The sequence below is a fragment of the Onychomys torridus genome, chromosome 6, assembly GCF_903995425.1.
Source record: "Onychomys torridus chromosome 6, mOncTor1.1, whole genome shotgun sequence".
Taxonomy (NCBI): Eukaryota; Metazoa; Chordata; class Mammalia; order Rodentia; family Cricetidae; genus Onychomys; species Onychomys torridus.
The window spans coordinates 85,891,681-85,909,529 of record NC_050448.1 but is presented as its reverse complement, the minus strand read 5'-3'; the positions used below and the strand labels follow the sequence as shown (position 1 = coordinate 85,909,529).

The 17,849-nt window shown below is 38.4% G+C and overlaps 1 protein-coding gene across 3 annotated transcripts in view; it reads right to left on the bottom strand.

Moving 5' to 3' along the window:
- Vav3 (vav guanine nucleotide exchange factor 3) overlaps nucleotides 1-17,849 on the bottom strand; it is a 330,524-nt gene that overhangs the window by 56,987 nt on the left and 255,688 nt on the right. For all 3 annotated transcript variants that reach the window (XM_036191255.1, XM_036191254.1, XM_036191256.1), the window contains exon 20: nucleotides 2,601-2,737. In XM_036191255.1, coding sequence (XP_036047148.1) covers nucleotides 2,601-2,737 — 137 coding nt within the window. The remainder of the gene's footprint in view (nucleotides 1-2,600; nucleotides 2,738-17,849) is intronic.

Sequence of the window (17,849 nt, the reverse complement as noted above, 5' to 3'; positions counted from 1 at the left end):
ACAACCTACTTCTATGTTGAGAACTATCAGCATCATAGTCACCTAGATGACCATGAGAGAAGCCAAGGAGAACAGGATGGGGATGGAGTGAGGGGCAATGGAAGAGGAAATGCCACTACAGACTCCAGTGATACTAAACCAACAGTTACTATTATGACCATCAGGCCATTAAATTTAATGACAGATAAAACACACAGCTTCTTAGAAAAAGACCAAATACCTTAACTCACTGAAGAAAAACCAGGTAAGGGCAGGCGACTTTTTCACTCATAAAGCAATTTACATTTTACTTTAAAGAAACTGTCCTACTTCCCAGGTAGTGTCACACTAGGTAGTAAAGAACTTGATTCTTTTCCCTTAGATCAGAAATACAGTCATGATACACTTCCTTATCACTTCCACTTAACACTTTACAGATGTTATAGCCACTGCAACAATGTAAGAAAAAGAACTACTTCAAGGCATCTAACCTGGAAAGGATGAAGTAAAAATAGTCATTTATATAAAACCTCTGATAGGATATGATGATGAAAACTCTAAGAATAACTGAGAATAAGAGTAGTTACAAGATAAAAACTCAATGTAGAAAACAGTAATTGTAGGCTGGAGAGGTGGGTCAGTAGATAAGAACATTTGTTGCACATGCATAAGGACTTGAGGTCACACACTCTGAATCCATGTAGCAAACAGGCATGGTCCTGTACACCTGGAACCCCAGCACTGTGGGAGGGGAGATAGGGATTGTTGTGACTCACTGGCTGCCAGCCTAGTGCCAGGTTCAGTGAAAGACCCTGTCTCAAGAGACTAGAGCAGAAAGTGATAGAACAGGATACTAGTTGTTTTCCTATGGCCTCCATTCACATGAAGTAGCCCACAGACCTGCATACACGCATGTGCACACATATGCAGATATCACACACATGCACACCCACACTTAACATACTAAAAATCCACACAAAAAGAAAACATACATTGTTATAAAATATATTGACATTTTCTTGAAAAAAAAGTGCAATCATATCAATAGTCTGAAATCAGAATGATGGTTGCCTTAGGGTAGGACACAGAAGAACATCATGAATGGACATAAGACACACTTGAGATGGGTGAGTATATTAATTACCTTGATCATAGTGATCTCTACACACACACACACACACACACACATACACATCAAAAGTTATCAAACTATACATTTCAAATATTTATGGTTTATCATATACCTCAAAGCTGCTCTTGTTTTTCCTAAGTGGCACTATTGATACAAGATGAGCATAGACTTTGTAGGGTGGTGCTAGATTGTGACTAGAACAAGAGCAGATGAAAACTGAGTACAGACTACTTCCCCAATGAGTTTAGCTTTGAAGGTGAGGGAATGAAGGAACCTGAAGAAACAAACGAGACAAAATGTTGAGTTGTGTGTTTTGAAACCTGAGGAATGGGAACGTATAAATGTGCTATAGAAGAGATGCCATTAGAAAAGGAAGTTGAAAATTAAAGATGTAAAATTCAAACCAAACAGAATCTTGAGGAAGGGGACCTTATGGGGACAAACGAAGATGTTTCGTGTTTAGATGGAAGGATATCAGAGTTGATACATTTAATTTTTTTTCTCTTCCTATTCTGGGAAGGATTATGAGTAAGAGGATAAAGAAACTGGGAGAACATGTTGGGATTTCGGGAAAGTCATTGGCTACAGCAGTTGAAATGATGGTGTGGATAAGTGTTAGATCTAAGAGCATTCTGAAGAGGCAAGAGGTCAGTGACACAGTTACAGACAAATAAGATAGATGCCACTTCCGTGTGCACAGTGGGCAACTTGGTCCTTCTCTGCTTCCTCTTCCTTTAGCCATGACCAAATTTCACTCCTCACATGCCATTCCTCCTGCTCTAACCTCAACCCTTCCGCCATTATCCTCAATGTGCAGTAGATAGTCAACACATTCTTCAACTCTCTTGGTAAATATTTCTACACATACAGAAAACACCAACTCTCTTAACAAACCACAACATTCTGTTAGCCAGCTATATAAAATCTTAATGTTATAACATATTTTTTTTCAACAAAAATACCTAAATCAGAGGTAGGCTTATCAGCAAATAGAGATTTCATCACCAGCAAATACCAACAAGATCAATTACTTCTTCCATTTCACATACTTTATGAATAATACCTAGAGAGCCTCTAAGATTTTTCAGGTACCATGTGTGGGTGTGCAAAAAGTCAAATAGGGCCCCAAATGGCCACTGGCAAGGCAGTCAGGTATCTTCCATGGACTGAACTCTTAATATATTAAAGCCATGCATGTTAGATCATACCCACAGGTACTAGGTTTGGGAAGATGTTCCAGCCAAGTATGAATTTTTAATAAAAATGATAATTATGACTCACAGCACTGACAGTTTTTCTTTAGTGTTATAACACTCCTGGCCATCTTGGTATTGCAAACACGGCAAAAGTTTAATAAACAATAACCCTACCAAAGTATGTAAGGTTTCTGAAGCTGAAGTACGCAATCAGTTTTTAAAGGCAAGTGTTTTGTCTTGAATTCAATAGTCAATCATCCATTAGAGCAAAACAGTTCTCATCTGGGTAGTACCTGCCAAAACGCACTGTGTGCATCTCCTCTCAGAAGTTCAACAGTGTCTCCTGCCTGGATATGCAGTGGTGGTCCTTCTTGAAGAGCTGGGGGTGGGGTCCCAGTGTAGTTCCTAATGACCTGCATCTTTGGCAAACCTGAAAACAAACAACACACTGCTTACAATAGAAAAGACAGTGATATGTGGAGGCTACATGTGCTTTGAAGAAAGGAAAAGTCAAGTCCACTATTAGCATTAAAATGCTTAATTCTAAAACAAAAAAAAAAATTTAAATGTTTAATTCTAACAGTTTCAGGTCAACATCTGAAGTAACCCAGATGGAATACCTCTCAACTTCTTCTTCACATGTGACGGTAAGAGAATAAGAAACATGTTTATCCTCTGGTCCCTTACTTCCCTTTTCTTCCCTCACTGTCAGTCTCCTTTTAGTCAAAAAAAAAAATTTTTTTTCTCTTTCAGCTGATGCCTGCTTCATAAAAAACATATCACGTTTTGGAAAAGAATCAATTTTTTCATCAGCTCTACCCTTTCTGCCTATTACTTTCCTCTTGGGCACGGGATGATTTCATCACTACTGAGGCTCACCCTTTCTGTGTATGTATCACATTGCCCAGTAGAAGGCTCCTATCTTAAGGTTATCTTTGAAATTCAAAAGCAAAAAGGTGATGGATGTGTGACTCCAATTCTTGAGACATTTATATGAAGAATGTCTCTGAGCTCAAATTTAGGCTTGCAAAACAGACCCAACAAATGGAACATGTCTAAGCCAATAGCATCAGTGATATTAAAAACACAGATCCATCCCTGTCTTGCATTTCTTTCAATGTGCAGTGAGGGCTTTGGTTCAATATTTCATTTCAGAGAACAGACAGCTTCAATTATATAGGGGCCTAATTGTACCAATACTGCTCACAAATGTACAACCTCACAGTCATTTTTTCATTTATAGATAAAGCTGCTCCCTCCTCGGAGAGAAATCACTCATAAACACTACCAACACTTACCCATTTGGGGACATGAACTATTGTGTATTATACTTGAGGAGTGTTTATTCTAATGACTATGGTGATTGGGTGGAAGCATGTACTCAGTATACGGAGGACCAGTGACTGTCATTTGCTTCTGGATATCCCAGATACTTAAAAAAGGCTACATAAAATGTTCCAGGAAAGAGTTAATAGAGATCTCAAAATCCTTTTCAGTCATTACCTACTCCCCACCAAGAACAGGGGAGTTGCTATAAATGAAACGGAATGAAAGTGTTAGTCAATGCATTCTTGTCAATCTTGTCAATGGAGGGCAGAGGGCTGAAATTCACTTGCCCTTCACTCCAGTTCAGTTGCTATGGCTCTGGGGGTACAATATAAGTTGCTACATCTCCCCTTTGCTTCAGTGCCACAGGACCCCTGGAGGGATGGTGACTTTAATCAGAGCGCTTCCCTCCCAGATGTTATACAGTGGCGCCTTAACACAGATTTCACTGTCTCTCCCTAAAAGCAGCACCCCAAGTGAGTTCTCCAGGGTGAAGCACTAGTCAGACTTGTTTCCCACATGCTAAATGCCTTGAGTACAGAGAGGGCTGATTTTACAGTCTATCAAATTGCTACTACCATACATCTCTCATACATATAACCAATGTGAAGAAAAAAATGCAGTATGTGAAAAAGGATTCAGTAGAACGTAGAGACATCTTCATTTGAAGTCTAGATTGCATGATGGGTCATCCACCTATAGGCTCTGATTCATACTTTGTCTTCTTTAATTATGAATCATCAGTACTTGGAAAATACCTGATTCAGTAAATTTCCTAGGCAATTTTGATTTTCTACCATTTTTTAAATATGCTAAAGGAAAGAAAGAATCATTTTTAATCCTGAAATACCCATCTGACCTTAAAGAGCAAGGGCATTGGAGAGCTGTGACCTTCACTGTAGCTGTCTGTATGACACCTGGTAATGAGAGTTCTCTTGTTAATATGCCCAAGGTAGGTATTCTCAAAAAAGAATGATTAAAAATGCATAGATATTTAGGGAAACACAATAACGTTGGTGGCAGTTCACTATCTAAGTATACATTAGAGATTATAATATAAAAATCTCCAGTTTGCATTCAAGGCTATGAGAAGTCAGGTCCAGAGGGATGCTGCCTTGGGTCTATTTATGTAGCTTGGACTGTCATAACACTTGTAAAATCATAACACTTAAAATAGAAAATAATACATAGATGAACATGGATTGACTGGGGAAAATGCTCTATGTTGCCAAGTAGCTACAATGGACTTGGCTTTCATAGTGCTATTTGCTCCTCCTTTTTACCAACTCTATCTTTTTAGCTATTACTTTCTTAAGGGCAGCTGATCTAATGACACACTAACAGAGACAAGTCGCTCAGCCTGTTCCTAAAATAAAAATGTGTTAAGTTGGCCAGATGAAGGTTCAGCCATGTCATATTCAAAAGGTCGTTGCAACTGGTCTCAATTTAGTTACAAACCAACTGGCAAGTACAGCGTTCTTCAACTGGAATGCTTTTTCTCTGGGAATAAATTGTAACCTTATGATATAATAGAATTTATGTGTTTTTGTCCTTTCCAGAATAATCTGTGGCTATTTGTTTCTAATGGGTTAATATTTCCCATTTCACCATTGTCTATTGTTAAAGCCTCAGAACTACAGAGATCAAAGGATAAAAGAATGAAATGAGAGCCTATTGGTGTGATGAAAATGGTCACTTTGCCCTTTGGAGGAATTTACCACTGGTGAGAAGAATGGCTGCTTCCCAAGAGAAAGCCCTTTAACAAAAAAAAAAAAAAAAAAAAAAAAAAAAGCCCAATAACATTGTCATCATGAACATATTCACAATACCCGAGATAAAAAAAAATCTTACCAAAAAGGAAAAGAGGGATGGATAAAACTTTCACATCAGCACTCTGCTATCAATTTAATACTTAGCACAATCTACTACCAAAGCAGGAATCACACTCCATAAATGAGATCAAGAACAGAGAGTGAATCACATTTACCAGTGCTCATTCTAGGAACAGGCATTTGCTGTTGATTTAGCTGGAGGTCGTTCTCTCCTACTTAGAGCCTGCCAGACTCTGTTTAAAATTGACCAGGGCAAAACAAGCCCTATGCATCCCCATGGAAACTCAGTCCCTGTGGCATCAAGTTTATCATTTGTCTTACTAAAAGATCTCTCTCCCAGTGTGGCCTATCACCCTTGACCTGCCTCCCTCCATTTGGAATTACTCCAAAGAAGGCAAAAACCCTGTTTTGTAGATTAGCCTTTCAAAAATTACTCAAGAAAATCCCTAAATTCTAAAATAAAATTAAAAATCATATTTTTCTTGGGTGGACTACTTATCAAGCACTTCTGAAATATAAAAACAAAACAAACAAACAAATGGAAGATGAACTACAAGAGTAAAAAGAGAATTTTCCTCACTGCTCATAATCAGAAACAAATAGTCAATGCTGCTCTTTTAAATATCCAACATCATACATTTCACTCCATTATAAATCAACGACTCACTCATGAAAGTCATTTCTCTGTGGGATCAGAGTTATCTGCTCTCTTTCTGCTCCAGAACTATTAAACATGGAAATGCTGGTGTGATCACAGGGCTGCCCACCAAGCTCTGATTATCCACACTGTACTACCCTCAGGCACTAACAGCAAACTAACCATGTGCTATTTTAACATAGACATTTGGACCTTCTTGGAAATTCCCCAAACTTTACAGAATCAACCAACTCTAAGGGAAGATGGTGAAAATGACTTAGTCAAAGTTAGAACCTCTGCCAAAAGTTGATTTTGGCTTGCTTCACTCCATACAACACATTGTTATATAATAAATATATATAACACCCTAAATATTTCACCTGTGGCATGGACTCCCTTGCAGGGTGTGTGTGTGTGTGTGTGTGTGTGTGTGTGTGAGAGAGAGAGAGAGAGAGAGAGAGAGAGAGAGAGAGAGAGAGGGAATTTTTAAATTACTATCTGCAGGATTTTCAGAAAAAAAAATTTTTTTAGTTTAGTTAAGTCTTGGGTAGGATCCTGAGATATGTGTTTTATTATTTACTATTAGTCTCTTGGCTAGGACTTCCAAACTTTAGGCAGGCTTTGAAATCTCTTCTTGTGGATACATGTCTGAAGCTCATGACCAACATTCACCATGAGGAAACTTGCTTTTGAGACAATTACAGTGAAGTAAGTAGTGTCTGGCATCACTCCAACTAAATTTCCTTAATCAACACACAGGGTGCTGGTGAAATGACCCAGTGAGCAAGAGAGCTCATCGTGCACATGAGGACTTGTATTTACATCCCAAGCATCCATGTAAAAACACTGGGCATGGCTGTGAACCTGTAACAACAGCCCAGGAGTATGGGGGTAGATCACTGGGACTTGCTGGCTACCCAACCTACCCAAAACACAAGGTCGAGGCCAGTAAGAGATTGTTTCTTGAAAGAATACAGCAGAGTAGTAAAGCAGAACTCACCTGATATCCTTCCCTGGCCTCCCACCACTAACTCTCCACACAAACATGAGAGAGAGAGAGACAGAGAGAGAGAGACAGAGAGAGAGAGAGACAGAGAGAGACAGAGAGAGAGAGACAGAGAGAGAGAGAGAGAGAATGAGACCATATATATTCATACATTCATGCATACAAATTTAATGAATCATCAACACATTGCTATCTGGAACCCCCCTGAAATAGTCTTTGCATCAGGCTCTGTAGACTAGGCTGGTGGGGGGATGTCAGGCTGCCCGGGTCCCACACCTTCCAGGTCCCTTTCCAGGAGAGATCTGTTCCTTCCTGCATTTGTACTCCTCCTTGGGAAGCAAAAGGAGCCTCAGGATGGGAACCATCTGCTCTGACATAATCAGCTAATTTGATGAAAAAAAAAAAAAAAACAAACTTGCCTTAAAGAACCAGTTGTTCACAAAGGGTACACTTACTGTCAATGATTTACAAAAAAAATTATCTAGAGAAGACTCCTTCTATAAACTATAATGAGTCAAATGAAGGAAATAGTCACTGCTCATATATAAACAAGGATCAGACATAGAAGCCTTCCTTTAATTTCATAAACAGATTAGTCACTCTCTGGTGTTGCCTACTGAAGTCTTAGTGAATTGTGAATTAAAAGTGGAAGATATGATAACACCCTTTGAGACTTATTTTTTAATGGATTAAACAGATATTATAGCCCACTGAGTTTCAAAGAATTATAAATTCCTGTGCAGTGCTTTAAAGTGAATGTATACATTTTAGTGGGGGAAAAAACTGTTTTTCTAAAATCTTGATGTCAGACCAAAGGCCTGAGAGAACATGCTGTGGATGTCTAGTGAATGTTCATTCCTAGGTAGGTGTGGAGTACAATTTGAGGAACAGAACTCTAAGCTGTCTCTTTGGGCCTTTAATGATCAAAAAGAACACTACTGCATGACTTCAAGTATTAGGATCATCTGGTCTAACCACCATTGTTTTTGTGCTATAGAACTGAGAAACAAAGTCATAAGAACATCAACTACATGGTTAGAAGCAGAGAGTAAGCTAGCATCAGCATTGCTCCTGCTTCAGTTCACCACTCTGCAGCTTGTCACCTTTAAAACACCCCTCAGAAACTGAGGCTGAGCAATGGCTCCCGCCACCATATGTGCATGTTTCAACATGGTCTGAATCCCTGATGGGCAGCCAGTGCCACTTTGGAAATAAGGCAAGAAGGGACGCAACTCTTCTTCAAGTGGTGCAAGACTGAAACTCTGAAAGATCACTTTAAATGCTAGAGAGAAAGTGATAACCCCTACTGGTATATTCTAATGATAAAGCTTCAAAAAGCTAAATTTAAAAAAAATTAAATTCTTTTTATGAAACTCAGCCCTGGCATATCCACATGCAGCTCTGCGGGTCTGTGGGCAGGTGGCTGCACACAGCTCTATATGCCTAAAGTTAGAATCATTTAAACTACATCATTCTGTGCTCCTGCCACATCTAAGTGTCTCACAACCACACCAAGGATTATAGTAAACAGAACAAGCAGGAGAGATACCAGCAGCTTAGAGGAAACAGAACTGCCCAGTGGGTACTTACTTCTTATTGGAGACTGATGGGCTTGCTGATCAAATTTGTTCTAGCATACATGCAAGCATGCTGGCTAGAGAAGCATGCAGGGAACAGTGATTGCTGACTTCAAAGAAGAAAAGATACTTGGATCACTATTTTCCAGAAAGATCTCTTCAAAGCCTACTATATTGTCCTTCACGGAAAGCAGAAATCCAGAGTGACTTCCTATGCCTTAGTGTGTTTTTTCTTCTTCTTCCCAGCATAGACCTTGCTTTTCTCCAAAGCAACTGAGTATGTTTATTTCCTGAAACTAAAATGAAGCTTAAAAATCTACTCATAAGGGATACCTAAAGGAAAAAAACAACAAAATTACAGTAAAATTGATTAAAGGAGCTTCACAACCTACTTTTCCCCTTTGTATTATGGGTCCGTGCATTTATTCAACAACTTTACAAGTCACTCACTTGGAGGGATTGCCTAGCCAATGTAAAGACAGCTATAAATATGGCTAACCATGTTTGTTTCTCAAATCTCAGATTGTAGCAGATGAGATGAACACAAAGATAAGTGGTAAATGTAGGATCACATATAAATATTATAAAAAAGCAATTAGGAAAAGACGGTGGGCTGGAAAGCAGCAGGGTGTGTAGGGAGAGGGCTTTCTTTAAGGGAAGATGAGCAGGACACTTAAGACTGGAAGAGAAAACCATACAAATTTGGGCAAGAGGGGCTAATGGTCAACCTAAATCATTAACATGAAGGTTGAGATAAGAATGAGCTCTAAGAATTTGAAGGGTAGGAACATGCCTGCGAGGCCACATGAGAGCAGAGAATGAAATCCAACATTGATAACACACAGCCTTGGTGATCTGGTCTATCTCAGCGCCCCCCCCCCCCACTCTAATCCTGTGAAACCATTTGAAATGTACTCATCAAGCAAAGTGCTCCTGAACCCACTGTGCTTTCTTCTTGTCAAGCGTGCTTTTGCTTTTTGTACCCAAGTCACCCCTCATCAACAGAGGAAGCAAGAGTCCGAGGGCTCCTCCTACTCTGTAAAGCTCAAACCAGCTTTGACTGAATGTTTATGTCTCTTTAAAGTCCTATAGAATGACTAATCTCCAAAGCAATGGTATTAGTGGGCAGGCCTCTTAGATGAGATCATATTATAAGAGTATGACCTTCATCACCTAAGGCTCCGGGAACATGTGGGAAGAGGTGGCAGAGAGATTGTAAAAACCAGAAAATCATGGAATTTTCTGAAAGGTTGTGTCTCCTAGGAATGTCAGAATCTACACCATGAAGTCCTAACAACATGGCTGCCTAAACACAAGGAAACAGCAGACATGCAAAGTAGACAGGGGATTCAACCCTACACAAAGAACTATGGTTAACTAAGAAATGCTGAAGGAGAACTAGTCTTTCCCAGGGAGAAGGCTATCAACTGGTTATCCAATACTAAATGGCAAGCCCTGAAGTTATGCACATAAACAACATTATATACTACAGAACAGGTTGTACTTATTCATTTGGGAGTGTGTGTGTGTGTGTGTGTGTGTGTGTGTGTGTAACAATAATTAATGGAGAAAAGAGGATATGTATTTGAAAAAGAGGTATATAGGATGGGCTGACGGAAAAAAAGGAAGGAAAATGGTGTATATTTTTTAAAAAACATGATTAAAAATAAATTTTTAATTTAAATAGAATATTGATTTTAGAAATGGTATTGATATTTCTTTGTCCTTCAAAACCTCAATATTTTTCTTCCCCCATCAATTAAAAATTACTGCTTTTCCTAATCTTCCTCTTTCCTTCCTTAACTGCTAAATGGTTGACCTAATTCTCTCACTAAATGTTTAACTTCTCATCTTATTTTACATAAACAATTTAATTATACTTAAATATCAACATTATATTACTATTTCAGCCTGTTCAAATGGATCATAATAAGCTACCTCCATGATCAGACACATACTTCCTTTTAGTCATCTGAAAAATACTAAAGAAATAGTACCTGCATTTTAAGGGTATAATAAAACATAAAAGTCATAATGATTAAAGTGTAAACTGTGGACTACAAAGGAAAATATGTTGAAATAATAAGAAATTGTGCCAAGAAATTATGATTCATCTATAAAATGTCTACCGTGGTAAAAAGCAAGGCTAACAAAGAGGACTCAGAATGAGGAATGGGTGGAAAGGTGGGGGTGGATCCAGATCTGGCACTGTAGGTACAGGAGGAATTGGGGATGGAAATTATCAAAATATTTTATATGTATGACATTCTCAAAGAATAATGATTATACACATTTGTGTATGAGTCTGGATGTATATGTGCACATGTATGTGTGCAAGTGTGTGTGTGTGTGTGTGTGTGTGTGTGTGTGTGTGTGTGTGTATGTCTCAGTTTCTGAAAGAAGATGACATGAACTGAATTTTGAATATGTGACCTGATGCATATAAATATGAGTTACTTGGGATGGCCAATGTATGTTATTCAACATCATATCATTATTGTTATTATCAATGTAAGTTAGGATAAGGTTAGGTAAATGTTCTTAATAACAAATTATTTCTTTAAACTCACATAAAGAACAAAGTGCTGTTTGTGACCTCATTCCTTGATAAACAAGACATCACGTATTCTTGTACTCTAATTTTGGTAAACACTTTTATATCCAGTTAATCCTCCCACATTTGAGAAACATTGTGGTTATGAATAGAAAAGACATCCTGAACCAGAACTTTAGGTTTTGTTTGATCTCTCAATTAAAACATCAGGGGCGGTTCATATGCAATTACAGATTATAAAGCACCTGAAAATAAAACATCAACTTCTGACACAGCCCATCATTCTATAGTTGAACTACTGATTTCTTACTAACATCGTTTACCATAAAAAATTGATGACCCTACTAGCAGTGACCTTTTCCCGCCTTGGTATATAGTCTGGTGATTTCACTGCTCTTCACTGAAAACAAACTCTCCCAAGGAAATAAAGAAAACTGTTCTTTCCCAGCCTCTCATCTTTCATCCCTCCACTGATATATGGCATACAATATGTGGAATACAGGGATGGGCCAATTGGGCTGTAATTTAAACACACACAAAAAGGCAGTTATCTACAGTGTCAACGTACTTGTAATCAGTATCAAACACAGTGTTAGAGCAAAAAGGTCTTATCAAGCTCACTTGTGAGAGGAAATGGGCAATTATTCTGTTTGGAACCGAGTATTTCCTATGCACCCTTAGATATTAGCTCCATGGAAAAATACTAATAACTGTTCAGTTCATTCAACAACATTTATTTACTGCCACATTCATTCCTGCTTTGTGAGCTATATCCCTTTGGGAAGAAGCTAGACATAGTATTTTTTTAGGTTTCACCAGAGAAAGGTCATGTTTTCCCTTTGAAGCTGTAGAATGTAATTAGTGGTGGTAAAAAGCCTTGTATTTTCTCCTGTAGAAATTGTATTACTTTCTATAACTTTTTATATATTAAGAAATTACAAAAAAAATACTTCTGTAATTCATTCAAATTTGTTTTGCTAACCCCTACCTGGACCACTAATAAAAATTTAATAACAATGAATGGTGATTTTAGGAAGGGAATACTACCTTGCAGGGGTCTAATGTGAATTTTAAAACAGACATTTTAATACCTCCTTTTCCTATCACTTCCAGGGATTAAGAATTGATGACAATTGTTCTTAAAACCACTTTGATTTAACCACTAAAAATAAAAATTGTGGCATTGACTGCTGCTGTTTTATTATCACTGTTAATTAAACAACAAAAAGAATAGGTAAAAACATAATTAAGGAGAGAAACCCAGGGTACCTATCTGAGGACTCAGAGGACTGTATTACTTCTCAAATTCTAAGAAATGTCCTGAGATACTGCATCAAAAAGATGAACTCATAAACCACTTGTATGGTCCGGTGATTTCATTACCTATACCAGATAGAGCAGGCCCTTTACTGACTTCTAAACTGCTTCTGTTTCCTTTTCCTATCTCATGAATAGACAGATCCATACAGAATATACATCTCTGTTTCTATCAAATTTCAACAACACAAAATTGATGGTTTTGTACAAGACTGAGGCAATAAGTTTGAAGGCAGTTTGAAAAGTTGTAAGTACTTTCCCCAATACACAATGTTTTGGAGTTACATATATTTAAAACACATACACCTTCAGGTTTGTTTCATTCCTTGGCTCATCACCAAATGCTTCATTTACTCATGAATTATGCTAGATACTAGGCATGTGACATTGAGTAAAGACTTACACTTAGAGTTTTGAAATTAGCAAAGGGGAGAGAGAGAGAGAGAGAGAGAGAGAGAGAGAGAGAGAGAGAGAGAGAGAGAGGGTGGGGGAGAAGAACGTGCTATGAAAGGACAGTGAAGAAACCGGGAAGCCCTGAGCAGAGATCCTGACACCAAGAAGGTCATAAATGTCGAGGGTAGGGGACTCTAAGCTAGGACTCATGTCTAAGCAGACAGTGGCCAGGCACTAGGGAAGACATTTAACAGGAATCATACTTAAGAAGCCACAGACCTTTGAGTGAATGACTATCTTCATCAGGACAACACAGTTCCATGATGGAAGTGAAGAGGGTCAATTCAGATGTTGATAAAGAGTGGCTAACTACTGAGCCACAGAAATTGTCCTGATCAGGCAAGGAACACGCAGAAAGGGCTAATGAACAGAAATTTGGCAAGGATCAAAAGACAGAAAGTCTCTAAAAGTGGAATGAAAGAATTATTTTTATGCACTTAATGGGACAACTTTGGGTGATGACAAGGCTGTATGGCTAGACCTACTATGTAGTTAAGGAAAAAGAAAGAAAGAAAAAGAATTTGTAACTATGGAAGCAGACCTTTTAAATTAGGATCTAATAAGGCAAAATGTTATATTAAGTATTCCTAGTGAAAAGCACATGGGACTATATTATGTTATTTTTTTAGTGTGCTTAAAATGTATTTTAAATTTTTATTAAAGACTCTTTGATAAAGTACTACACTTCAAAGCATTTTAAATTGCTTTTAAAAGGGAGATATGCAGCCTTTATTTACCATGAATGCTACAGGAAACACAGAGTATAAATAGTATCGTCAATGAATAAAATTAACAAACATGACTTGCTATGTGCTAAAATATTGTTGCTGCAACTAACTTTATTTAAATCACCACCATTTTATTTTTATCTACATTTGATGTGTGAGAGGCAATGATGACAGTGGAAAATACTCAACTATTAATGAATGTGTGTTTGTATGAAATAATGTCTCTAGTCCCCTGTGCTGATGGCAATGTCCCTTCCTCCTCCAGACCTTTGGCTGCCTGTGACTTCCCTAAATAAGCTTCCCAGAAAATGTTCTCAGAGAGAAGAAAATGACTAAAGGCTATTCCTCCCTTACCTCCAATCTCAGCATAGCCTAAAACACACTACTCAAGCAAGACAATAACTTCTTTGGCTCAGTAATTAAAGTAAGATTTCATCTTATGAAAGCAATCTAACAAAGGTTAGGTCAACATAGTATCAAAGTGACATTTATGAGCAAATTCCACATCTTTGAAGTCATGGCCCCAAATAAGACTCTCTGTATGTTTTAAGCAAAATTTCACATTTCATAACCCACATTCTCCTTGCTTTTCCCTTTTTGGCTACCTCAGGTTATGAGCACTGTGGATGAGGGGTACTCAGAAAGAACTGTTACACCTGAGGGCTTCATCCTTCCTGACATTCTGTCCTGGGAATTGCCTCAGGGTTTATATTCTCATAGACTCAACCATGGTTCATATAATCTGGAGCATGGTACTTCTAATCTTGTCTAACACAGACAAGGTCAACCAAAGCTGCACATAGCTACACAAGATAAAACAAAGCTTGTGATTCTTGCAGACTATGACAAGTTTCTGGGATTCATAGAACACACCTCATGATGAAAACTCTATTAATCATAAATATGAAACAGAGCCAAAAATTAAAATAACACTTTCATATTTGTAATTCAGTGATACTGGAAAGAGCTTCACAGGTGTGGTTAAAAATGTTCATCCTTGCTCAGCTGTTGTTCATATCAGCATTGTTTGTAATAGCCAGAACCTGGAAACAACCTAGATGCCCTTCAACTGAAGAATGGATAAAGAAAATATGGTACATATACACAATGGAGTACTACTCAGCAGAGAAAAACAATGACATCATGAGGTTTGCAGGCAAATGGATGGATCTAGAAAAAAATCATCCTGAGTAAGGTAATCCAGACTCAGAAGGACAAACATGGTATGTACTCACTCATAGGAGGATACTAGATGTAAAACAAAGATGACTAGACTGCTACACAACTCCAGGGAGGTTACCTAGAAAAGAGACCCTAGGAAAGACACAGGGATCACCCAATGACAGAGAAATGGATGAGATCTACATGAACAACTTGGATGACAGAGGGAGTAATGAAGGGCAAGGTTTGAGGGAAAGAAAGCTTAGGGGAGCAGGAGATCCCAGCTGGATCAAGAACAGAAAGGGAGAAGAAGGAATAACAGACCATGATAAATGAAGACCACATGAGAACAGGAATAGGCAGAGTGCTGGAGAGGTCCCCTGAAATCCACAATGATACATCCTCTGTAGTCTGCTGGCAACGGTTGAGAGAAAGCCTGATCTGACCTAGTCTGGTGATCAGATGGCCAAACACCTTCACTGTCATGCTGGAACTCTCATCCAATAACTGATGGAAGTGGATGCAGAGATCCTCAGCCAGGCCCCAGGTGGAGCTCCAGGTGTCCGATTGTCAAGAAAGAGGAGGGACTGTAAGAGCGTGAATTTTTGAGACCAAGATTGGAAAAGCACAGGGATAAATAGCCAAACGAATGGAAACACATGAATTATGAACCAAAGGCTGTGGAGCCCCCAGCTGGATCAGGCCCTCTGGATAAGTGAGACAATTGAATAGCTTGAACTGCTTGGGAGGCATCCAGGCTGTGGGACCCGGACCTGTCCTTAGTGCATGAGCTGGCTGTTTGGAACCTTGGGCTTACAAAGGGACACTGCTCAGCCTGGAAGGAGGGGACTGGACCTGCCTGTACTGAATCCACCAGGTTTAAATGAATCCCTAGGGGAGTTTTGGCCCTGGAGGAGATGGGAATGGAGGGGAGGGGATGGGGAAAAGTGTGGGGGGGGGGGCAGAAGTGGGGAGGACAGGGGAACCCATGGCTAATGTGTAAAATTAAAACACAAATATAATAATAATAAAAAAGAAAAAAATGTTCATCTAAGCACTTAAACCTTCAAGCACATTATCAGTAGAACTTTTCAAGTGAGCTGGCAAATTAATTGCTATTAGGATAGCCCCCAGGAGAAACATAACCTGAAAGCTGAAGCATGGCTTTTAGCTTTGACTTGGGCATTTGGAACTTGGAGAATGTGAGCATTCCTAAACATCGTTTTGACTCAGTTCCTTTACTGGGCATAATTCTTCAATATCACTTTTAAGGAAAAAAAAAGTACACTCCCTTTCAAATAAAGGGCTTCATAAGTGTATCACTGTATACACATAGAGTGTATAACTATTAAAAATACCAAGAGAACAAAAGATTAGTTGTTTCCAAGTTACACAATAGAAATAAGAATGAGCATTAGATAAATGCATCAAGAAACTGACTTCTGTAAATGAATAAATGCCAGTTAAAAATATCACTTACATATCTAAGTACCCTATAGTTTTCATCACTTTATAATGTCTAAAACACAAAACAAACTTGGGTTTCATCCTTAGAGTACTAAGGAGCATTGACCGTGTGCATGATTTTTTTTCATGAGAAAACACTGCACTCTTTACATAATAACTATGCAATGGTATAATACTCTTGGAAGCTTCAGTAATGCATGTGAAGTTAAGAGTTTTAGGAAATACTGGGTTCTATTGTGTATTAACTATATTAACTACTATGCAAGACCACAACTACCTGCTCTCTGCTCTGTTGAGGTTTCCCTTCATGTATACATGTAAACATGCAACCAATTTTCTAGGAAAATAAAAATCTACTGATTAGGTAAAGAACCTCCAATGAGAACAAGGAGAGTATGAAGATTAAACTTGACCCTTCTTGTCTTTATCTTCATAATTTTAATTAGTACCTGCTCTGTGCCCTGGAATAACATTGCATTTAATAGGACAAACATCTTCATTTCTTGCCCACATGTCTCCACAGAGAACTCTTCAAATGCCACTGTATGGTGGACCCACCCCAAACAACCAAAAGTAAAAATACTTGGCCTCTAAAAGCCATTCCTACAGATAATGATTCATGTTTACTTTACACCCCCCCCCCTTTCCCACTCCCTGTCTTCTCTTGCTGCTTGTTCCTTCTTATTCCAGCTTCAGGTTCTAACAAGTTGAACAGTGAGATGCTTAGAAAGGGAAATTCCTTTCTTTGTATACCTCTCCCATGTGGCTATTATTCTCTGAATAACAGTGCCTGGAGTGAACACAGCTTCCAAGGCGTTAAACTCTGAAGGATTTTTTTGCAGCACCGAGTTATATAATTGTTATTTTTATCTTAATTATCCCAAGTGAGTGGGAAGGCATTTCAAGATTTGGCTTTGAGACAATTTAACTGGAAAAGAAACACATTCACGTGCCTCATTCCTTAGGCATCCGGCTATAGCTTTACAGAAAGAGAACTAACTACGCACGGATGGTCCTCTCCACCACGGTGATACACACTCCACAAAGAAGCATGTCATTCAGTGAAACTATAAAGTATAGGAGCCCATAGGAGGTGAAGTTTTTGTTGATTCCTCAGCTTTTAGCTTTTTTAGTTTTTTCCAACTTTTTGTTAAAGCAGGCATTCTTTCCTATGTTTTATTTCCGTCAAAACTGACCATAAACTTTTCTTTTGTACTTTGATTGTGAATAAGGTGACACATAGCATAGGTCTGCTCTTGCTCACAATTTAGAATCTGACACAGAAAAAGATGACACAAGAAACAATATAAAGCAAGACAGGGGTGTAAAAGTTTCAAACCAAAATTCAAGATCACAGAAAAAGGGTATTCACTCTGACTAAATCGGCTTCATTCCAGAGATAGATGATCCAACATATGTTAATCAATACATGTAGTTCATCACATCAAGTATGTAAGCTGTGTGATCACCTACATAGATACAGC